General features: G+C 37.8%; 1 protein-coding gene across 1 annotated transcript in view; it reads right to left on the bottom strand.

The window, feature by feature from the left end:
* Positions 1 to 2,813: 2,813 nt before the first annotated feature.
* The window catches only part of RXFP1 (relaxin/insulin like family peptide receptor 1), a 36,448-nt gene continuing 14,973 nt past the window's right edge, over positions 2,814 to 24,288 (bottom strand). The window contains exons 2-17 of the mRNA XM_009283333.1: positions 22,472 to 22,576; positions 21,513 to 21,618; positions 20,178 to 20,249; positions 18,504 to 18,575; positions 17,370 to 17,441; positions 16,455 to 16,526; positions 15,591 to 15,665; positions 15,237 to 15,308; positions 14,262 to 14,333; positions 13,471 to 13,542; positions 11,141 to 11,212; positions 8,892 to 8,960; positions 7,748 to 7,977; positions 6,091 to 6,501; positions 5,345 to 5,563; positions 2,814 to 3,277 (exon numbers count right to left, since the gene is read on the bottom strand). Coding sequence (XP_009281608.1) covers positions 2,976 to 3,277; positions 5,345 to 5,563; positions 6,091 to 6,501; positions 7,748 to 7,977; positions 8,892 to 8,960; positions 11,141 to 11,212; positions 13,471 to 13,542; positions 14,262 to 14,333; positions 15,237 to 15,308; positions 15,591 to 15,665; positions 16,455 to 16,526; positions 17,370 to 17,441; positions 18,504 to 18,575; positions 20,178 to 20,249; positions 21,513 to 21,514 — 1,884 coding nt within the window. The 5' untranslated portion in view covers positions 21,515 to 21,618; positions 22,472 to 22,576 and the 3' untranslated portion in view covers positions 2,814 to 2,975. The remainder of the gene's footprint in view (positions 3,278 to 5,344; positions 5,564 to 6,090; positions 6,502 to 7,747; positions 7,978 to 8,891; positions 8,961 to 11,140; positions 11,213 to 13,470; positions 13,543 to 14,261; positions 14,334 to 15,236; positions 15,309 to 15,590; positions 15,666 to 16,454; positions 16,527 to 17,369; positions 17,442 to 18,503; positions 18,576 to 20,177; positions 20,250 to 21,512; positions 21,619 to 22,471; positions 22,577 to 24,288) is intronic.

The raw sequence follows: 24,288 nt of genomic DNA, 5'->3' as shown, positions 1-24,288 counted from the left end.
AGTGCTCGGAGAACGCCCGGTTCCTCAGAACATGGCGGGACCTGCTGAGGGAGGGGTACGAGTCCCTGAAGCCCAGCGGCTGACCCTGCCCCCGCGGCGGCTCGGCCGGGTCGCGCTGAGCTGCCCGCTTGTGTCGGACTGGAGTGCGGGGGTTTTTTAACCACCGTTTTTAGGGAGTTCACGTGGATTTTTGTTTTCCCTCAGCAGCTCCCCGTGAGCCCGCGGTTCTTTCAGGAATACTTGGTGACTTGTATGGACGTCGCGTGTAAGTCACCGAGCAAAATAGCTTTGTTTAGGGAATCGGTTGTGATTTTTAGACTCTTCTGTTGCAGCTCAAGCGATCTCGTAAATGAAATGCTCTCCCTTTTTTTTTTTCCCCCTTGTTAATGTGGTGGATGCAAGGTTCGCATGTGTGGTACGTCCAGAGGTCATTACTGGTGAGGAAGTGGTGTCCTGCAAGGACGTATTGTCAGCCCTTCTTTTCAAGAGCTGTCACCAGCGGAAACCCTGCCAACTCCAGAGAAACTTGCCGAACTAACTTCAGTCTTTCTCTATGCACACTTTTTCTTCGTATTGAGGATGGGATAATATGGCAAGCCCCGTATCCCAAACCTTACTATTTTTAGCAGCGTTGCAATATATTTCTGTAAAGCTGCAGACTTTTTGCAAGATGTTTGATTACTGCAAACAATTTTACACTGTCTTTTGTTGTAATAAAGTGCCTTGTGATGGACCATATACCTCTGCGTGATAGAAGTTTAACAAACAAACAGCATTGTTTTATACTGATAGGATGGATTATTTTGAACTATAAGTAAAAGCTTCCATCAGTTAGAAAAGAATCTGTGAAATGCATTATCCCATGTCTCGGGAGGCACATCAGACCTTTTTCAGCATTTGGTCCTATTTTATATCTTTGCCTTAAGCAGTTACTGGTTAGTTAGTCTAGACCTTATTGTTAACAGAACCTTTTGGTCTGAAAGATCGCTAATGTGTAGTAAATAGCTGTACTGAAACTCCTGTATCTTTACCAGAGCAATGTGAAAAAAAGTAATGCTGAAATGCAGTGGGAGGCTGCAGGAGAACATGGTTGTACCATGATTTATTAGTCAGCCTTATTTTTACCGGTAGAAGGATTTTTTAAAAGGCAAACTGTAGTTTTCTTATCGAAACAATAAAGATGTACAAAAAATTCTGAAATAACAAATATTCTTGTGTTACTCATAGAAACAAAGATGACATTGAATGTATCCATAATCGACTTAAGTGAAAAACACAAGTAATGGTAAGGACAGATATCCTTGCATATCTCATCAAAAGCAGTTACAGTCATTGAGAAGGCTTGCCCCTCAGAGTACACAAGTTCTATTAAATTGAGTTCTAATTGCCCCAGTTAAAGGCAATCCACGTGGCAGGATTTCACTTAACTGTTTTTAAGGCTGCAACCCAAAATGTTGCTAAGCAACTTGGAAAAGTCGTCGTTTTGTTCAGCAGATAATCTTTTATTTCAATAAAACATACAGTAGTGGAAACAAGATGCTTAACAATCTTCGATTTCAAGGTAATCCAAAGTTCTGTAAACAGTGGAAGTGCGAGTCACACTTTTTTTTAATTCTACTTCTTACGCTGTTAAGAAGTTAAGTGCAAACATTGGAAGTATCTTTTAACTTCATTTTAAAAACTTCAAATCATCAATGCAAAAGAAGCATTTCTTTTACCTTTGTGGGCTTCTAGGCCACCGGACTGTGAGCACAGTGCTGTAAGAACTAGGGAAATCGTAGTAATTCAGAATGGAAAAAATTCTTTTCAGTAAGTATATGCGAAGGAACTGCCTCTAGAGGGTTCAGCTGGGATAATTTTATTTTTTTTTTTTACCCTTGTAACAGAGGGAAGTAAAATAGTGCCCCAAAAAGTGCTGAATGGCTGTGCTCCTTAAATTATTTTAACTGTAATGCATCCAATCAGAAGCACAAGGTGATTAAAATGTAGATGTCATGACACCTGTTAGGACCGATAGTCTTCTATTTGGCCATCTCCCATTATTCCATGTACAGAGATAGCCATCTTAAGACTGAAATTTGTTGAAGTCTGCAAGCTGTGGGGAGCTGCTTATGGTAGCCCATTAAGAAACAGTGAGGAAAAGAGCAGCATCAAGATGTTGGGATATTCAGTCCTGTCTTTCCAGGGAATGATGCTCTTCTGAAGGGGGAAACTTCCACCAGCTATAGCTGGGGGATGCTCACTTGAGAAAAAAACTGAGGGAAAAAACTTCCCCTCCCATCCCCCCCCAGTTCTGTTTCTGCCTTCATTAGAACGATCATTACAGTTTCAGGATTGTCTTTACATGAGTGAAATAGTTGGTAAATTTTTAAAAGGAATAAAATTTTCATTTCTTTGGCTTTGACAAATGTAATAAACTGATCTAATTATGTAATTTAAATGTTTTTCTTAGGGCTGTTGCTCCCTAAAGTTTTTAAGAGGTGATGCAGCCTCAATAGAGCCAGTCAGAAATTTTGAGGAGAAAAAAAAATTCTTAATGAGGAAACCAATCAACTCTTAAAAAAAATTCAGCTGTTGAAATGGAGAATTTAAAAAAAAAAAGTTTAATGAAAATAGCCTTTTTTTTCTCCAAGATGGATGATTTTGAAACATTCTGCTTTCAAGGTGAGATGTTTTAAATGACAATTCTTTTTTTTTCCACACTCCTGGCTTCTGGAAGGAAAAAAACAAACAACTGACTTCTCATTCAGATCTAGGATGAGTTGTCAAAACGTCAGGTCCTGTTGTGAGATGGTAAAATGGTGGTTGTGTCTGTTCTACCTGCAAACAGACACGCTGCTCCCGCTTCTTCCTGCTTTGGTTCACATGAGCCCAGGTGTCATACCTCCCTCATTTTCCCTCGTTGCTGTAAAGCAGTTAAGCCCACAGATGCGAAGCGAACAGTGCGGATGTCACCGTGAAGATTCAGAATGTATTTACGTGTATGAATTTAGTCTTGTTGACTGTGTAGTCACCGAAGCGTCAGAGGAGTCTGTACAAAGCACAGGCTTCGTTAGCTTTGGCGTGATTTCGTGCATTGGCCACATCTCTACCCAAATGAATGATGGACCGTATGTTTTCTGACTGCCTTTACCTCTTTTGGATCTTCTTTGTCTGTAATTATACCAAACCTGATGAATCATCTCTTTGAAAGGTCGTGTAGTCAAAGTGTAGAGAAGAGGATTCAAAGCACTGTTTATTGGCAGTATAAAAATCACCACCCAAGAAGTTATCGTACCTTAGGGAGGGAAAAAGAAAGGAAGCTGTAATATGCATTCCAGTGTTCGTACCCGTTAATTCATGCAAGCACTTGATGCCTGGCGAGAGGGGCGGTCACGCGCTCCTAGGCTGAGTTCATGTCACAACAGGTACTTTTCTTTTTCTTCTCACTGTTAGGCTTGCACTGCCCTCTTACCTCCCTCTGTTTCCAGGACTCCCTGCAAAACCTGACGTTTTTTACTCTCCCAGTAGTTCCGGTTAGCCCTCTTACTTTTCTGTACCATAGCTCCCTATTTGCCCTGGCACACTTCTTGTTCTGGCTGACCCCCATTTTTGTCTCTGCTTTGCTCCCTATCTCTTCCTGTGATCTCTGTTCCCCATCCTTTTCCCATGACTAGTGACATCCAATCCTGAGGATGTCCCTGATGGCCTGTCCTCCCATGAAACAACATCCTCCAAGTCCCTCTGTCCCCTCAGAGGCTGGTTTTCTCTTCCGCACCAGTTCTTCTCCATTCTTCTCCCCACAAAGGGCATTGTATACATCCTCCTTATTTCCTGCTTGCCCTGTTGGTAAGAGTTTCCGTGTTCACACCGTCTTCCTTTCTGAAGGTTTCCTGTTCTCCTGCCTATATCAAGGTCTGTGTGCGTTTTTCCAGCACCCCCTTCTCATCCTTACCGTTTGGGAGATAAGTCAGCTTGTTACCTGAGGGGCGGGCGGAGAAGGGACAGGATTAAAGTGCTGAGAGATGTTAGCGGGTGCACTCCACTGCATTGTTTGATTTATAAAACAATTATAGAACTGTTCCAAGCGGTACAAAAAGCTTAATTCACTCTCCCTTTCCCCCCCCTCTGGCTTTATGACTCTGTTGCAATATCAATACGTTCCTATTGATGCCCATAACATTGTCTACAGTTTTGGAAACATGCAGATGCTTAGTTCAAAAGCTGTCATAGCGTATCCCCAAAGAAAAAGAAATGCTGTCAAACGGGGTTTAAAACTTCTGTAAACTTAGACAACTGTGCGATGTCTTTAATTTTATGAAATGAGTAATTACTGTTTAGTCTGGTTTATCTAATGCAGAACATTCATTTGCTGAACCCAAGACCACCCTGCCGTTCAGCAAGATTTCTTCAAGGTTTCTTGACTCAGAATACATCTGCTTCTACTTTTCACAATATTTTCTTTAAAACTTCTCAGGTGGTTTGACAACTTCATGAAGAAGCATTTTAGAAGATTTAAAATAACTGAAAATATTTGACATAATCGATGTAGTTTTCAGACACTTGAAGCGCAAGTCAGAACTTTGAAAAGGTAACTCCCAACACTCCTGGTCAGCACATAAGACACAATGCTCTGAGCTAAAATGTTTTCTCGCCAACGTAGTATTGTGACATATATCTGTACGTTGAGTCTGAATCCGCTGTTGCTGATGGTACTGTTCACGTTCACCTGTTCTTTCTAACAGGGTTTACAAGCCCTCCATAACGAGGCTATTTTTTTCTGGCATGTACTGGTATTGCAAAGAGAAGGAAAAAAATAAAGTGCAATTTTTAATCTTTTAGGTTACACTATTTTTACATGGGAATATATTCATAGCATAAAGAAGGTAAGCACAGCTTTATATAACTTAATGTTTTGAACTAGAAGTACCAGTTTGTAAGAGAAAGTTATTTCAGGATAAGAATCATATTCTTAAATCAAGATAGGAAACACTGTACTGTCCTGAGCCATATTTAGGCAACAGAATCAGCAAAAGCCGTAAGGTGAGAAAAGCCAATGCAATTCAGCCTTGGTTTTCGAATACATTTTGTACATTTTACAGATATTCTATGGAGACAGGCTTGAACGATTTGAATTTTGGGGTTTTTTTGGCTGACTCAAAGGTGACTAATCTTTGATGGTTATAGTAATATAGTTCAATGCAGTAGTAAAACTATATAGTTCATTATATGTTATATATCTATATATATGTACATATGAAGTTTATTATAGTAATATAGTTCAATACATTCAATTCTTCTGAAGTAGAAACAACACTCTTCATACAGATACAGTGGAAACAGCCTCACAAAAGAAAGGACATACCTGGTATTTCTACTTGAAGTAAAGAAAGGAGTTTCAGAATAAAAATGGGTATCCAACATAGTGCATCGGTAAATACAATGAAGAAAAAACGTTTAGCAAGGATCATCTCTTTTTTAATATGATTCTGAATTTCAGTAGCTGTAATAGCTGTTTGGTGAACACTGTAGAACATACTCCCGTAGGAAAACACAATGATGATGAAAGCCGCCAAGTTTACACCTGTTTAAGAAGTTAAAATCAGTTATCAGTTATAATTTGACAGCATAATGGCAATTCCACGTCACCTATTTGCAGGCTGGGTAGTAAAGAAAAATGTTTCATCTAAACTGCTAGTCCCGTAGAAGTAAGCAGCCAGAAGCTCTGAGCCTGTCTTCACCCAAACACTGAATTTTCGCCTCTGCTCAGGTATTTATTTCATTCATCGTCACCTTATAAATGGCTGCCATCTGATCCAAACTACGTAGTTCTCCTCTGGTCTTACCATTGCTCTACTTCCCTGACAAAGTCTATTCATTCAGGAACTTAATGGTCATCCATTTCTTTCTACTTTCTCAGCCCTTCATGCATTTTAAGATACATAAGTATCTATCTAATATAGTAAAATATTCAGGCTGGAAGAAGTCTTTTAAGTGCTTACTGGAGCATCTAAATATGAGGTGTGAACATCACAGGCAAGCTATCTTATTTGTTTGAAAATTAAGTTCATTTGCAGCTCTAATCATGTATCAAGAAGAAATGCAACTTACCTAAAAAAATGACAACAGAATAAATCTGACTTGCTGAACTTTCTGATTGTTCTGAGTGAAGAGGAAAACAGACGCCGTTGGTGCCATAGTAGTTCCTGAAAAATTCCTTATTGCTCAGTGGGATAAAAGCAACAGCAAACCCAATTATCCAGATAAGAACCAAAATGGAAATTGTCCTGCATTTTCTGGGCTTCAAACACCTAAAAGGATAAACTATGCAGATGTATTTTTCCAAAGTCAGGTAAGTCAACAGTAAGACCGACACCTCTGTAGATAGAATAGCCAGCGATCCCACCAATTGACAATGAATACTGTCCATCCACAACTGAGCGTGCTTGTTGTATTCTCCGCGATATTTAAGATCAAAAGCTCCAATCACAAATAAATATATTCCCATCAGACAGTCAGCACCTGTGGGCACAGTGCTTAACATCATTATTTACACATCTGAATTTCCCATTCTCTGTGTATATGTATATTGGAAAGCAGACATACACGCATATATACGAGTACATATTTATAAGTCAGCTAATATATAGATATAAAATCAATATTATAGTTGGAATGCTATTGTGAATTACAATTAAGGCAGTATAATTCAGTTTATTCCTCCTTTTTTTTTTTTTAATTTTCATTTGGACTGACAGTCTATGTTTCATACTTGCTTCCAACCTGATTTTTTAAAGCTCAGATAAAATTGGTTTGCAAGTAGAAAAAGATGTGGCTTCATTTATAGAATTATTCTTGCAACCCGTTTTTTATCAGGTCTTATTCCTTTTCATATTGACATTTGGCTTAAGATCATTTGCTTTGAGTAGGGCATCTCTGCTGGATTCAAAGTTTCGTTTTGGTTTGTCCACCTTGTGCTAGTTCAAAACTGATGTGCATTCTCTTCTAAGACTAGTAAGTGAAGAGGAGCTGTCAACATAGAGCTGAAGGCTTCTCAGGTATTTTGGCTGGAAGCTTTGTGTGGTGTTTAGACTGTTCCCATGGTTAAACAACACAGTTTCGAAATCACTGACATGCTGTATTTAGAAAGGTTGCAATCATTTTATACGCCGTTGACAATTACCTTTCAAAATGCAACTAATTGCATCTGTGAAATACTTGTAGACTCTCCTGTATTGAGACAGGGTACTTGAGATTATGGTGACTACTGCCAGACAGTTCGTCCATAAACCTGTCTTCCTTTTAGGACTAAAATAAAAAAACCCTAATTCCTAATATTGGGGAGCTAGGAGGGATTGATTTTCTATATTTGCATAAGTAACCTTTTGCTCATGCAAAAAATAGAATAACTGTCTCGAACACAATGTTTACACACACAAATTGCTATTTACTCAAAAATACATAGTAAAATTTAGGTTTATGGGCCTTTGAAAAGTTTGGAGTTGTATTTCTTCTTGCTGAAGAAAGTGGGAATTTTGACACAATACCCGCAGCATTAAAATCAAACATGAAACCTCTGGAATTTATCAGCTGCCAGAGAGACCTCCTGGTGCATAAGGTACAGCATTTTGTATTGTCATTCACAACAGCATGAAAGTTCGGTTAATCCAGTGCTGGAAGTATGTCACTATATTATAATAACAAATATTGTACACACTATGAGCAGACTAAAACAATACTCTTTTACTTTTACTCATGGAGTACTCACAGCAGAGAGACATTATTGAGATGGCATGGAGCTTATTCTCTGATCTGATGTAAGGCCTCATGCAGATAACAAAAATATTTCCAAAACAGGTGATGGCAGATACAACCCAGACAAACACTCTCTGTATGATGCTAGCTAAAAGGTTCTCAAGGGATGAAATCCCATCAGTATTGGGCTTACAGCTGCGCACATGAGGGGCATATCCACAGTACTGGAATTTCTTAAAATATCTGGGTGTGAGAAAGAAAAACAGGTAAGAGATGGTTCTAGTTTGGTTACCAGAATATCAAAACTCTCTAGTAACTACTCAGAAAACATGTTCTGAAAGAAGAATAATTAATTAAAAACTGTCAAATTTGACAACTGCTCACATGCTGCTTCTCATACACTTTTGTTTTTAATTATTCAGTGTCCTGCTTTGAGCAGGGATAGAGTTAATTTTCTTCCTAGTAGCTGGTACAGTGCTGTGTTTTGGATTTAGGATGAGAATAATGTTGATAACACACCGATGTTCTAGTTGTTGCTAGGTAATGCTTACACTAGCCAAGGACTTTTTGGTTTCCCATGTTCTACCGACTGAGAAGGCTGGAGGTGCACGAGAAGGCGGGTGGTGAGCAATTGCACTGTGCATCACTTGCTTTGTGTATTCTTATATTATTATTGTCATTATTATTGCTATTTTATTTCAATTATTAAACTGTTCTTATCTCAACCCACGAGTTTTCTCACTTTTACTCTTCCGATTGCCTCCCCCCATTCCACCGGGGGTAGGGGGGGAGCGAGCGAGCGGCTGTGTGGTGCTCAGCTGCCAGCTGAGGTCAAACCACGACATTCAGTATTCTGTAAATTGTAAAATTCAGACCAAAGAAAGCAAACTGGAATAATCTACTTAGAATCATAGAATCATTTAGGTTGGAAAAAACCTTTAAGATCATCAAGTCCAACCGTTAACCTAGCACTGCCAAGTCCACCACTAAACCATGTCTCTAAGCACCACAACAACAACACGTCTTTGAAATACCTCCAGGGATGGTGACTCAACCACTTCCCTGGGCAGCCTGTTCCAATGCTTGACAACCCTTTCGGTGAAGAAATTTTCTAACATCCAATCTAAACCTCCCCTGGTGCAACTTGAGTTACTTACATGTGGGAAAGGTTGCTCAGGGGTCTGAACATTCTTCTCTGGATGTTTGCAATTTCAATGCCCTCCAAGCTGCTGTAAACAATATACTCTCAATAAAAGGCAATAGAAACTCAGTGTAGTAAAAGAACAAACTTTATGAGCATTTAATTGTGTTTCTATGATTATATGTAACTAGAGGTGAACTTTAACGGCATCTAGTCTGTCATCCCTTTGAAACTTGAACAGAAAGTCTGCATAAAAGCTAGTGTGGAATAAAATGAATTTCAGCTAATTCTAATGAACTTGCTGTTCTTCCAAAATCACAAAGGAGGCTCTTTTAGTACTCTCAGCAGTGCAATCTCTGATTATTATGTTGCCCTTCCAAAGTATTGTTCTACTGATGTTCTTTCATCATCTCTGGAAAAATAGTAACTTGTTCCAATAGTAATATTTTACATCTCTTCTGTTTTTTATCCTAGGGAGCGCTTTACTAGACAAACAAACCACTGCAGAAATTCAGTCCTCATTGTGTCAAGAGCAGCAGGAAGCTGGGACACAAACACGGCTTGTAAGGGAAAACGTTGGCTTTCTTGTGACACATAGATGGGATTTCTTTTTTTTTTTTTAATATATTGAAAACAGCACTATTATTTCCCCTGCAGTGCTAGATCAGTAAAGTGTAACTCTGGAAGTTGTTCTGTTAGAACATCAGTTTCTGCATTCTTCTAGTCCAACCCATCCACTGGTTAGGTGTGCAGCATGTCTTCTAAATTGCAATCAGTCAGGGGTCTTTGGTTCTTCTTGTGGGGAGCCTTACTTGAATTCACCATTCAGTGCTTTGAGCACAATATTCCTGTGAATTCTGAGCACATTTAGGCAAGAGTGGAGAAAGGTACCAGTCTGACTGGTTAGTTGCTTTTCGGGCTGGTGAGCAGTTTTGCTAGGAGACAAGAATAAAGCTCCAAATATGGAAACTTCTTAGTTTTATTTAAGCACTGCAATGAATCCTGGGGTGTGCTTTCCCCAGCTATTCTTACTATTTTAAACTAGGATAGAAGCAACTGGTGGTCTACAAACTGAGTGCTGAAACATACAGTTTCCTATAGCTCTACCTCAAGATTTAACAACTTTCTCAACTTAAAAATATGGAAGGTCGTGGTCAGTCAATTGCATGAGTTCTTTGGTGTTAAATAATAGATAAAATATATGTTATAGCCTGACTGTTACGGAGGTAATTAATTATTATTTTCTGTGCTCAGCTGCTTATTTTCATGAAACTTGTACACATTTAGTATTTTCAGGTCATTAGCCATTTACCAAATGTAGTTGAATTTGGCCACTGGATTCCAAATCACTGTGAGGAAGCGGGACTGATCAACAAAGGCATCTGCACTGTTGGCTACAGCTCAGGGGTCAAATCATAAACTCCTATTACGCTCCTATCCAAGGAAACATCTCTTTTTGGATCTCCGCAACCACTTTGAAATGATGACTGACAAGAACCAATGCTGTGCTCTACCAAGCTGGTTATTGCAGACGTGCAGCGGCCCGTGAAGATGTACTTAAATCTACCGCAGGATAGTTTCAGATTTGCAAAACTGTCACTGCACTATCGCACAGTTTTAGGAAGAGCTCCGCTGGCAGAATTCAGGTTAGAGCTGCTGTGTTAGTGCACCCACAAAAACTCCCCCTAAACTCTTCTAAAAGATTTGTAAAAGTCCCACCTCCCTCTGACACGGCAGCTGAATCGTACTTGGTTTATATTGTTCTTTTCATGGTGTTAGCAGTAGATTCTGTAAGAATGGAAATATGTCCCCAAACTTGTATATATACCAAATTCCTTTATAATTCCCATCTTTACATATCCTAATGGCACCTGCCCATGGCGTTGACAGCCCCAACTGGGTATTGCATGACCCTTAAGCTCTGTGAACAAATTGTACAAGGTCAAATGAGGGTTGCATTAATCTTGTTCTGTAATAGCAGAAAAGACAATGTCTTTCTCTAAGCTGAATTTATGATCTCTTTTTTTAGAAAAATTTCCATTATGAAATTGATATTTTCCGGAAGGAAAATTTGAGTATTGCTAGTAATTATTTCCCAGGCTCATCATGGGATGATGATCCTCATTATGTTGAGGATCGTCAACATAACTATAAACTATTTCAAGGACAATTTTTTTTAAAACATATTCTGGATCATGTCCTTCTGAAGGAGATGTGCATGATCACAAAGAAAATATAGTTAAAATATAAAAACTTGATACTTACAGGGATTTGAGTTTAATTAGAAAATCAAACTGGTCTATTTGTATTTTCTTGATTGGGTTGTAAGAAAGGTTCCTGTAATACAACATAGGCATAAGTAACTTTGTACATCTTCCTTAAAGCTTGTTCCAAAGATAAAGTCAAACTACATAATCCATTTGCTTTTCCAGTCCTGTAGGAAGGACTCATACAACTGGCAGTTACAACTGCAAGTAGTGACATTCATTTAGTGTTGTTCGGCTTGCTAAGCCAGTGGAAAGAGTAGTCAGATGCTTCACAGACATGCTATTGCCACGTATACACACACACACACGCACACACAACTGCCTCCCCCAGCCTGATGCTTAAAGGTTTTGTCTATAGAAATATTTAGTTATTAGAATTCCTGGACTTTTTTTTCAAGTAAAATAACCTAGCTGAACTGCACGCATTTAGAAATAAATTACAATTGATTTTGCTAGTTGCTAAAATCTATTTTTTCGTAATCATTTGTGTGAGTTCAAGAAGAGACAGAGGCAGTGGAATGTAAAAATGGACATTAGCATTAGATGCTATCACTCTGTGCAAGAGTGTTTCTAGGTACATCCCCTTTTTCTTCTCCCTATAACTTTTCCTCATGTTTTTGTTTTGATATTGTAACTAAAATGTGCAAACTCAATCCCTGCAGCTGTACACACTTGGTTGCCCCAGTGTATTGTGATGAATCGCAAGGATGCTGGAGAAGCACAAAAATAAGTTATTCCACTACTACCTCCTCTCCTCTGGAGAGGTCCTCAATTTTGTGACTAGTGCCTCTTTCAGATTATGCGAGAAAGATTGGGACTTTCCAGCAGCAGCATTTGAGAATTTGCCTATATACACGTCATGGGAAAAAGAGAGAATGTCTTTCTGGTTTTATACCACCTCATGCTTTTTTGGAACTCTTTCACAGGAAAAAAGCAGTTACAAACAAGGCATCTGTATGATGCTCTTACATGTTTATGATCTATTTTTAGAGCCAAATCCTGATATCACATTAAACATTCCCCTCAAATTATTAATTCCTCATGACATAGCCAACACAGCTCATTTTGTATATAATAACAAGATCTAGAAAAAGGTAGAATTTGAACTTGCTATCTTTTGGGACATGAAAGTACACATCTTTTACAAAACTCTTCTGGGCAAAATGTTATATAGCATTACTTTCGGGATAAGTATTTTTTAGGCAGAGCTTAAATGATGCGTACAAACAAAGGTGTTCTTTTCTTTCCCAGCATTCATGACTGAAAGCATCATATCAAATGAGTAATATACAGTTATATATAATAATAATAATCAAGAATCCTTACAGTTGTGAAAGCTCCTTTAGATCCTTAAATATATAGGGAGGAAGTGATTCAATCTTGTTGCTAGCCAAATCTCTGCAGAAACAGCCACAGGTAGGATGCAGTAAGTTCTTACTAGGCTCAGTAATTTTACCAAACAGTTTTGCAATTTCAGGACACACAGTTTTATTCTATTTGCCAAATAGGATATTATTTGTCACATAGGCTATCAGAAGCTTGGACTACAAAAGAATGCTGTTAAAACAAGGTGGGAAGCTAGATCCACCAGATCTCTCTTTGTCTAGTTAGTTCAGATATGCCATTAGATACCTCATTTATTATTATTTTATTTACATCGAAAAGAAAGTAAAATACCCTTAACTTGGGTTGTAGGAGCTTGGACAAGGATGCTGGAGAAGCACAAAAATAAGTTATTCCACTACTACCTCCTCTCCTCTGGAGAGGTCCTCAATTTTGTGACTAGTGCCTCTTTCAGATTATGCGAGAAAGATTGGGACTTTCCAGCAGCAGCATTTGAGAATTTGCCTATATACACGTCATGGGAAAAAGAGAGAATGTCTTTCTGGTTTTATACCACCTCATGCTTTTTTGGAACTCTTTCACAGGAAAAAAGCAGTTACAAACAAGGCATCTGTATGATGCTCTTACATGTTTATGATCTATTTTTAGAGCCAAATCCTGATATCACATTAAACATTCCCCTCAAATTATTAATTCCTCATGACATAGCCAACACAGCTCATTTTGTATATAATAACAAGATCTAGAAAAAGGTAGAATTTGAACTTGCTATCTTTTGGGACATGAAAGTACACATCTTTTACAAAACTCTTCTGGGCAAAATGTTATATAGCATTACTTTCGGGATAAGTATTTTTTAGGCAGAGCTTAAATGATGCGTACAAACAAAGGTGTTCTTTTCTTTCCCAGCATTCATGACTGAAAGCATCATATCAAATGAGTAATATACAGTTATATATAATAATAATAATCAAGAATCCTTACAGTTGTGAAAGCTCCTTTAGATCCTTAAATATATAGGGAGGAAGTGATTCAATCTTGTTGCTAGCCAAATCTCTGCAGAAACAGCCACAGGTAGGATGCAGTAAGTTCTTACTAGGCTCAGTAATTTTACCAAACAGTTTTGCAATTTCAGGACACACAGTTTTATTCTATTTGCCAAATAGGATATTATTTGTCACATAGGCTATCAGAAGCTTGGACTACAAAAGAATGCTGTTAAAACAAGGTGGGAAGCTAGATCCACCAGATCTCTCTTTGTCTAGTTAGTTCAGATATGCCATTAGATACCTCATTTATTATTATTTTATTTACATCGAAAAGAAAGTAAAATACCCTTAACTTGGGTTGTAGGAGCTTGGAAATAAATTAAACAGATTGTTTTGTGATGGGAATTCTTTCACATGGGCTAGCCAGCACATCTTTCCCTTAGTTCTTCTCTCTACCTTGCTCCTTATTTTCACTAAACATAAAACCTAATAACTGTGGACAGAGGAGTAAAGGTCACACGCACCTAGACTGTGGTGATGTAAGATTAATTAGTATTATTCTATTCAGGGAACATAATGATCTTGTGAGCAAAAAACCTGGTATTATTGATACAGAGTATGTATTTTATCCATTATTTCTTCCCTGTTAAATATATAGAAAAAAACCTGAGGATGGGTGCTGTTGCTAAAGCATGTTATATGAAATAGAATTTATGATAAATGATATTTGCAATATATATTACAATTCTTTGTGACTTGTACAAGTAAGAGAAGAAATCAACTCACAATTCATCTAGCATCTGGAGAGAAGAAAAGCTGTTTTCATTTAAAGAGCTGATTTTATTTCGTCTCATCACCCTGAAAGAATAAAACAAACATATGTTGCTGCTTCTTGACACCTATTTGGTTTTGGAGAGAACTTTTTATAAACTTTAAAAATTCTCTCTTCTCTGCATCTTCAAATATTTGCCCAATTCAGTTAACAAGCTAATCGGATCTAGAAGCTTACCATTTTACCATTTGATAAATAACTTTTGTTGCCTATACACGCATCTTTTTGTGCATGTATATATACACACACACACACACACACCCCGTAGGAGGCTGGTATAAATTGACTGAAGGCAGGAGGAAGGTTAAGTGGGCTGGAAGGCTTGTGACCTAACTGCATCTCGGACACAAGCACATGGCCGTGCACCTCTTCCTTCACCCATGTTTCATCCGCCACTGAGCTTGCTCCTTAAATGAACAACCTGGATTTTAAAACCAAAGAGAAAGCCAAGAATACAGGTACTGCAGAAGAGTTAAAAATTGAAAGTGACAGGTACCGTGGAGCATACTATTCCAGCAAAAGGTTGAAGGGATTTTCTGAAGATGATTACAACATCACTGAGGAAACTTTGGGGAAAATTCTAAAACTGCTGAGCCAGCCAACCAATCAGCCAATCAAACTCTTTAAAATAAAGAAACAAGCTATGTATTTTTTATTATGAGATTTTTGCCTCCTAGAAAATTTCTAAATCTTAATATCAGTCAAAATCGCTTCATATAGTTGCATGTATCAAAGCTGAACTTTACTACAAATGTAAACAGTGGTTATTCTGTATGGTGTTCATTTAAAACCAAGCATTTTAATTCAATCTCCTTGAGACCTAAATAACCATGATAGTCAGGAAACTTTTATATTAGCTGTAATGAATCAGTTGACTGTTCAGCACAAGCGTATCTCAGTCTGGCTGGCTAGCTTATCCTATTACTTACAGTACAGTTAGATTGTTGCAGGAGATGAAAGTGACATTTCTTACATGATGGATATGGTTGCCTTCAAGGTCTCTGGGATATAAAAACAAAACATCAATCACTGAAAATAAATTGAGGCAGTTATTCTAAGGTAATTAAAAAAAAATACTACCAGAACTTCATGACTGCACAAAAGAGGGTGGGAACAAGACATCTAATTTTTCTGCACACCTAGTCGATGACTGCAGGTCATCAACCCTGCAGTGACCCAGCGCGCACTCTGTAAGATCCAGCGCCCCGTTAGAAAAAGTGGCGTGGAAGCGCCATATAAAGACAACAAAATAATATTTTTCTAGTGAAATAAGGTAAACTTACAACCAGTTTAGTCTTGGCATATATTGGCACAGAGGTTTATCAGGCAAACGAGCAAGAGAATTATTCATCATCTCTCTGAAAAAAAGAAAAATAGTATAGCTGGCTATATTTGCCAAAAATTATATTATAGAAAAAATTCATATCTCTTACGTTTGTACTTTTGAAAAAAAGGCAGTCAAAGCTTGATTAATTTCTCATAGTCTTGGAGGTAGTATTATTTTCTTAAAATTCTACATTTTTTTCCTATGGCATTCTGTGGAGCAGTATTTTATCCTTAACTTGTTAATTACCAGGTAAAGGAAAGGTGTTCACTTCACTGCTTTTTAAATAAAATATAGCAAGTTAATACAAATATTTTGACTATTCTGTCATAACACGTAACTTCTATTGGTGATGGAGGAAGGGGGAAGTGGAGGGAGTTTTCCCTCGGGGCTGCAGGGGAAGGGGGTCCCTCCTGTTTGGGTCTGGAGAGGGCAGCGGCAGGTTACGGGCAGGGTCTCGGGGAGGGAGGCCAGGCTGCTGCCAGGGGGCAGGAGCCATGGGACCCCCGCCTCCTGCACCGTGGCTCTGGAGGACAACTGGCACCCATTGCTGCAGCTGCCATGTCCTTGCCCTCTCAGTGACGTTGTCTTTTTACCATTTTTTCCCACCCATCTCCCTATACTTTTCCAGACACTGCATGTCTGCTGCTGCCAAAATCCCCCTACTCCAGCAGATCTTGCCTGGAGGTAGGAAAAAGCCACAGGTGTACTGCCAGCACTCCGTGGTGAGCAAGCAGAGTCGTCATAAAAAGGCTTTTACATATATCTGTCCTTTCAGTTCTGTTCTTTTAAATAACGCTTTTGGTTCTTATTCAATACTTACAGGAGAATAAGTGATTTGAGTCCATAAAATATTAATGGAGAGATCCGATTTATCCTATTATTTTCAATTATCCTATAAATTACAGCAAAACATGTATCAGTTTTATAATTGTCTGCAGTCTTAAATTGAACAGATGATAAAAAAGTAACATACTTTGAAGTGGATTTCTTCAATTGTCCATTCAAACTACTTAAAAAATTAACGCACTACTCCTTAGCAGGTCAGGGTATTCATCGAATTAATTTCCTTTCAGAAGAATATAATTTTTAAAAAAAAATTAACTTAGAGAAAGTAATTACTTTCAACTTAGAAAATAATGTTTTCTTGCAAGTTTTTAAAATTCTTTGATCAAGACACTTTGAATGGATGCCCTGTGAAAATAAAGCAGCACCACATAACTGTTCCATGGCAATCCAACAGTTCCAAACACACAGAAAAATGTCAGGCATGTTATTATTTGCTTATTTTTAATAACTTGACTGAGTCAAGATAGCATTTCATTTTCATCTGTCTGAAAAGCAGTAATAAACCAGTATTTCAAATTATGACAGTCATTTTGTCTGGGACATTTCAAGCACTATTTACAGGGAAAAGACCTGCCCAAAAAATTCTCTTTCTACTGTTTGATAGTATCTGAGTTAGTTCATGTACTAATTTGTAACAAACAATTACTAATAAACATTATTTAGTATTGTAAAAGTCATCAGTCATTGGAGCCATTAAGGCCCAAGAACTAATTTCTGCTCTCACCAAAGTCAATTGGATTTTTACCTCTCACAGTGTAACAGGAGTTCCTTTATTATCGTCTCGTATAAAGTACTACTATGCACAAAAATGAAAGCAATCCAAATATTTCTTTCTCTTGCTTTAATTATTCCTTGAGAAAATAAACATACAAATAAGAAAAACACATACAGCCATTCAAGTTTGTGGAGATCTTCAAAGACACCAGGCTTCAAACTGGTTAACTTGTTGTTACTCAGGTATCTGAAACAGGACCAACAAAAGATAGACAAATGGAATGATTAATTACCACCATATGCACGAAAATGAGTTTTAAGATTTTTCCTTCATAATTTATCAGAATACTGCTATTTTTTTTTCATAATTGTCATTTTTGATTATGGTAATTTTCATGTCCTTCTTTGAGAACAAGGCGGGACTCTCTGTAGTGAGGACTTTTGGAACAATTATGTAGAACATTTTGTCTTATCTATAAGAAAACACAGCAAGCTAAATATTTTCACTGTATCGTATTTTAGGCCCTTTCCAGTTTTCTTCTGTGGAATGATTCATTCCATGAATGTTCCCAGGATCCCGTTCAGTCTCAGCTAAGGACGTTAGTCAAATGTAGATACCAGAATCATGGAAAAAGAAAGCCTGAGGAATGAAGGGGGCGGGTGTGTGTGTGTGTACTATAAATGGTCTGGGAAGGTAATAGCAGCAGCTATAATAACAGATGAGCAACCACACTCACGTGACGGAAAAAGAAGAGGTACAACATTTTAAAAAAATTTCCTTTTAAAAACGCTGCAGAAACAAAAAGCTGAACTGAACACCACAATTTATGTATCATCTCTTTCACCGAGCATTTTCCTTAAATTTAGAAGCATCTTTCAGAAATCTGCTGCAAAATAAAGAAAATAGTGTTCTTTTCATTACCAATACTAGTTACTTTGGTTTGCTTCTGTAAACCAAAATACAACATTAAAGAGTTTTGATTCATCACAAGCTCTTGCTTTTGTTTTATTCCTTTTTTGTTCTTTCTGACTTTATGCAGGTAACTACCATACTGTCTTCCATTCTGCAGATTTGGGGAACAGGAGTGAAGTATGGAGCCCACTTGTGTTTTCAAAGTATTGTCCTGTCAGATAACTTGCACAGACAGCTCTTAGTCTATCTTTGCTTTCTCAAGCCAATTGCTGAGTTACAGATATGGACCATTTTGCAACTTCCTAACATTGAATCAAATGAGAGAGAGACATCCGGAGCGACTCTCAGAGCTGTTCCCGTTGCTCTCTACTTCAGTATTCAAACAGCAATACTTACAGTTTTGTCAAGTTGTATAAACCTTTGAAAGCACGTTCAGATACAGCTCTGATTTTATTATTCTGAAGATACCTAAGAAGATAGAACAACAACGACAATTAATTCTCTAAGCACGCAAAGTCAAAGCAAGCATAAATAACCAATTAAAATCTATCAACTAAACTGAATGCATGTGTGGTACTTGAAAAGAAGCTGCCAAACTTGTTACATCTTAAATTTGACAATATCCATTTCACAGCTATAGTTGCAAAGACTGCAAAGGTGTTTTAAAAGAAATACCCCCCCTCCCAGCAGCATTGCAAAATACATTCAAAGGGACGCGTGGTTTGCCTGAGATGAACAACGAAGTGGTTGTACGTGACCGCCTGTTTTAGCTCCTAACCTTGCAGTTCTCACCTCTGTGACCTGATCTGAATGTTTAGCCAGAACCCTGCTACAAGCAACATAATTTTGCACAGCAAATGTCAAATTAACATGTGTTTTTTAATTTTCTGTTATAGTATCAGAGAATTTTCAAAATGCTGCATTTTTAAGACAATATAATAAATATGTAAATCGAATCTTACTAATTTTCTGTCAACTAAAGAACACTTTTTTCTTTTTTTTTAATCTACTTTTATAAAATAAGTTAAAAAATATAATCAACTGCAAACATTAAATCCTTTTCAAATAATTTTAAAGCATTACACTGTTATTCGCTGAGTAATATTTAAATATAAATCCTTTTAATTAAATTACAGCTAATAAAGCACCCAGATGCATTCCTGTTAAAAAACCAGTTAGAAAGCTGACACTGGCTTTTACAAAATGGGTTTGTGTCAAACACTGCTCAAAAGCCTTCTGAAAATGTACAGTTATCGATCAGAATTGTGTGAAATTAATATTAGAAACAAATTGTTTCTAATAGATACAGACGTATTTCTTTTAATGAAAACGTGTTTTTCAAGACTTTAAAGTAATAATGGCACTTAACTTTGTGAACGCAAGGTGGTGCTGCAGTACAGCACAGTTTCCCTGAAAGCTACACTCCAGTAAGTTTTCTAGGCATGTTAAGTGCCTTGAATTGGTGACGCAGGAGCCCTACTCCAGACTTTTGCATTTAATTCTTAATTTCACTAATCCCATATAAAGCAAACTTGTTGAAGGCTATGATCTTTGAGTAACATATATGTTACACGTCATAAAACATAACACAGTATTGTGTTGCCATAACAATTTGACTAGTTGGGGCATTATCAAATTGGTAGCAGAGATAATTAGGAGTAAAACCAAGTGCCATGTGAGTGAGCTTCCCATGACAACGGGAAGTTCAAGTTTCCAAACTTTTGTTTAGCAGGATAAATGGATTAAGTTACTTTAATTTCTTTTGGCATATTACTGTTCATTATAAATGTAACTTCCTTCACACACGATGAAAGCTTAGCATTTTTCTGGTATAAAATAGTCAATACAAAAAAAGTAAATATGCAGAAATTATGGTTTTGCAAAAAGAGAGGTATCAAATTAAGCTATTTGAGCCAAACAGGTTACACAATTAGATGAGGTACTGAAGGGTAAGACAAAACAGAATTTTGAGTATAAAACGAGGGTCGTCACTTAGATGTTAAGTGCGTTTGTAAGAGGATGAATATTTAAGGCACTAAATAGATATCTTAAGTTGAATCACTCCCTTACAGATTTTTAAGGTCTTGGTATTTCTTGAAAATGTCAGCAGAAAGTTTCCTTAGCAGATTCCTCTGAAGAGACCTGTAGGAACGAATGCACACAGTAAAACTACTCTCCCAGCTTCCTACAGTGCTACCACTTTTGTTATTCAATAAGAGCAGCTTTCACACTGATAAATAATAAAAGCAACATGAAACCATCTGAATATGCTATCTCTGTTTGTCTGAATATTTCTACCTATTTAAGGAGTAAGCCAAATACTTTATAATAAAAAAAATATTCTTCCATGTCCCCAGAGCAACTGACAAAATAATAGTTAAATCTAAGAGTTAAAAAGATTTGAGTATTAACTAAACCACAGACTTATTTCAAACCTCAAATGCATATAGAGCTTATTTCCCAGTGCATGTGTCCCTATGTCCCCATCTCTGTTGGCCACCGACTCAAGTGTCCTGTCAAGAACAAAATTTGTTCAGGGCATGGTTGGATTAGAAGAGAGTCCGTCCCGAAAGCCAGCTGAACCGACTCACTGCTTTTTCTAAAGCTAGAACTGAGGCATTATTTTTGAAGTCTTGGTTGACCCTGAGCCAACAGCCAGTTTAAATATATATTTGACATTCCACATCAATCTTCATTATGAAGGATTGCGGTACCACACGTGAGCACAAACTGGTACCGAACAGAAAGATCCGTACCCCTGCTCTACAGAGAATATCCTCAGGTAAGGACTCATGATGCTGCCCTCTGCTCATCAAGCAGAAAACAGCCTCTCAAACAGTGATGTGCAAACTAAAAGCAATATCAACCATTCCCTGATCTCTTCAAAAAGTTTGGCTTACACATACGTATCTGTATGATGACCCAGCCCAGATTAAATCCTTTTAAATAACAGCATATTGAGAGACATCAAATGAGAACTAAAAAGATTTGCTCAAGCAGGTAGTTCCACTGAGTTCAAGTTTATTGACTTTATTGGCAGGAATATAGACTGGGAATATTGGCAGGATCACAGAATAATAAAAAGGTCCTAAGCATTGTGTCTTAAAAGGAAACATTTCTTCTGAAGATTTCTTTAGATTTCCTGAAACTGTTGCTAGCTCAAGTCACTGTTACAAATATGAAACGATCACTTCACACAGAGTTTTTCAGTTCCTTTTCCCTCCTTTCATGCAGGGAAAATCTGTACTTAAAACATTAAAGGACTTGTCAACAGAGAGACACTATGCTTTCACGAGCACCAGCTGAGCCAACTGGTCACAATTATAAGCCTGTAGTTGTGAAAAGGTTGTAGGACGGATAGTCAAGCCTGAACAGAGCAAGAGACCACTTTTCTGCTCTACTTACATTATGGTTATGTTTGAAGAGACTGATGGGACAGCACGCAATTCGGCAGCGTCGCAGAAGATCTCCAGCCCTTGGCAGGCACACTCTGCTGGCACAGCACCAGCCACTGCGTGAAAACAAGAACGTGGTTGTGGCACGTTGGATGGGTGGTGTGATGGGATGGGGAGAAAAGAAATATGGTGTAAAAGAACAGTGAGCACAAAGACAGACATACCAGGCTGTGTTAAACAGAAATTAAGGCACATGTTTTTACGTAATTGGTTTAGACCTGGGAAGACCCTAACAATAAATATAAAGGGACACAAAAAATTATGTTACCTCCTGACCTCTGTGAAAGAGCTTGTAAAAGCTCTTGAGCTTTAGGCTTGATATACAGGAATCTGGCATGGTAGCAGTTTTTCAGATTTTTTGTGGCTCTTTTTTAGATTATTCAGTCCTCTTATATTTACTAGAATGAGCACAATTCTGTCCAGGTGCAAATGGGATGAAAATGGGTCCGGAAGTCTTTGCTCCCTTCCCCCTGTCTCTGCGCTTTAAGTTAGTGCTCATAGTAGCCAGCAGAGTCAGAAAATCTGTACGAAGGGATGAATGCCAGCAGGAGCGGAGGGGGTTTGCAAGAATCATTTGATGCATGAAGAAGTGAATTTGGAGGAATGTTGCCTTCATTTCACTCTGAAAGATATGTGTTTCATGGTCTTTCCAGCTGTACTAATATATTCAGATATACATTTATATTGCCCTCCTAATTGGCATATGTTTCACACTTCTCTTACAGAAAATGAATCACTCTTAATGGAACTGAAATTAGCTTCAATGCATTTGTTCTTCTGAGATGTTAATTCTGTTTTACTATAAATGAAACTGCACTGTATTTCTCTTTCTGATAAGCATATTTGCTATGTATTTCTTTGTAGGAATCATCAGTAATAATCACACAAATAATATCTGTAATTACTTACAGCACTCAGGTGTCTTTGTCTGAAATGCATACAGAGATTTCAGTTTATTGTAGTTGTCCTTTGTATAATGTTTATCAAATTGCAGAGACCATCCATTGTTGTCTTCTAATAAAAAAACACAAGTAGTAGACACATTATAATAGAAATTTAGTTGCATCAATTTTTTGCCTCGATTTTTATCTCAATAACATGATTTTTCCAGAACATTTCATAGACCATTTGATGACCTTATCTTTATACAGCTGCCTAATCACAGGTATGTACGGAGATTATGAGCTGCATGGTAGGAACAGCTTATTACACCCTCAACAACAATATTTTCTGTGACAGTTGCACCGAAAAAGTATCATCTTTCACTTCAGAACTTTTTGTTTATGTAGGAGTCTAAAAACTAGAGGCAACCATATTTTCCTACCTCCTTAACGTGCGGGTTTGTCACTTTGTCCAGGAAAGCTCAAATGATTACTACGCCTCCGACTACTTCTTTCAGAGGGCTGTCTCACACTATCACAGCCTATAATTTCTTTCCTGAAAATCTAGATGAAGGCCAAATGAACACTGCTTTTCAAGAAAATGGGTGACATGGTGTAACATATTCAAGTCAGTATGTTTAAGTTAAGCTTAATATGCATCTTCTTAAACAAAGCGTTATTCCATATTACCAGTTTGGTCACTGTGCATAGATGTACTGGAACAGAGTGGATTATGGCCATAAAGGTGAAAACTGAAGAGCAGATCTTTCAGTTCCTTCCCACAAATGGGGATTTCCAGATACAGTGGTGCTGGAAATAACTAGAGACCTGTTTCTTGGAAGTCTGTTGTATATCTGACATCTGTAAATTAACTGATCGGGTAACCACTTCCAAAACAGGGCAAGAATACACACCACCAAAAAAAACCCCAACCCAACCAACAACTTACCTTTAAAAGCTGTGATCTGATTTAGTTTTATTAATTTGAGTCTCACCTCTCTTAAGCTTTGACAACACCCACATCTTTTTAGTTTAAAGCATCTCATGTAATGAATATGCACCAGCAGCAGAAATGCTCCTTAGGATGGCACTCACCAGCTGGTGAGTCAAAGCACCAGTGATAATTGAAAGCATTAAATTGTAACGATACCTACTGTCAAACAACATTTATATGAGAACTCTGAGGATGGCTCTGCTTTGCTAGTCATTACAGTCTTAGTTTCACATTTATGATATGCTAGCAATGGTCTTCCCCCCCACCCCTTTCCCATGGTAATAGTTTAGTTATACTTAAATACCATTCCTCATGGATGTTTCTCTATAAATCTACGTATTCAAGTAAGCATTACTACTATAACTATTGGCTTCCAAATAGGCGGGGAGAAATAAAATGTATTTACTTCTTGCAATTTTTCCCATTCTGAAATGGCATCTCCTTTTTCATGTCAGATTACAACTCAGCCGTTTTCTCAGCTAGGCAGGGGAATTACCTTGACGGCATCTCCTGAAGCCTGCCTACGGGGTGTCAGCAGATGGAGCTGTTCTGAGAGCTGCCTGCCCTGTTGCTGCCTAAGCTGGAAAGATGTACTATACATGCTGATTAATAGATATTATGAAAGACTAAGTAACTTCGGGAAAACTATCTTTTATCTAGCTATTCGTTTGTTATGCATAAATTGAAAAGAGAAAAGATTCAAAGCAACCTAAAATCTCTGTCTTCAGGAATTTCTCCATTAAGAGAAAAGACAGACTTGAGAAGTGCCTTATAGAATCATAGAATAGTTTGGGTTGGAAGGGACCTTTAAAGGTCATCTAATCCAACCCCCCTGCCGTGGGCAGGGACAT

The sequence above is a fragment of the Aptenodytes forsteri genome, unplaced genomic scaffold, assembly GCF_000699145.1.
Source record: "Aptenodytes forsteri isolate BGI_AS27 unplaced genomic scaffold, ASM69914v1 Scaffold6, whole genome shotgun sequence".
Lineage (NCBI taxonomy): Eukaryota > Metazoa > Chordata > Aves > Sphenisciformes > Spheniscidae > Aptenodytes > Aptenodytes forsteri.
This window is presented reverse-complemented; position numbering and strand designations above follow the sequence as displayed.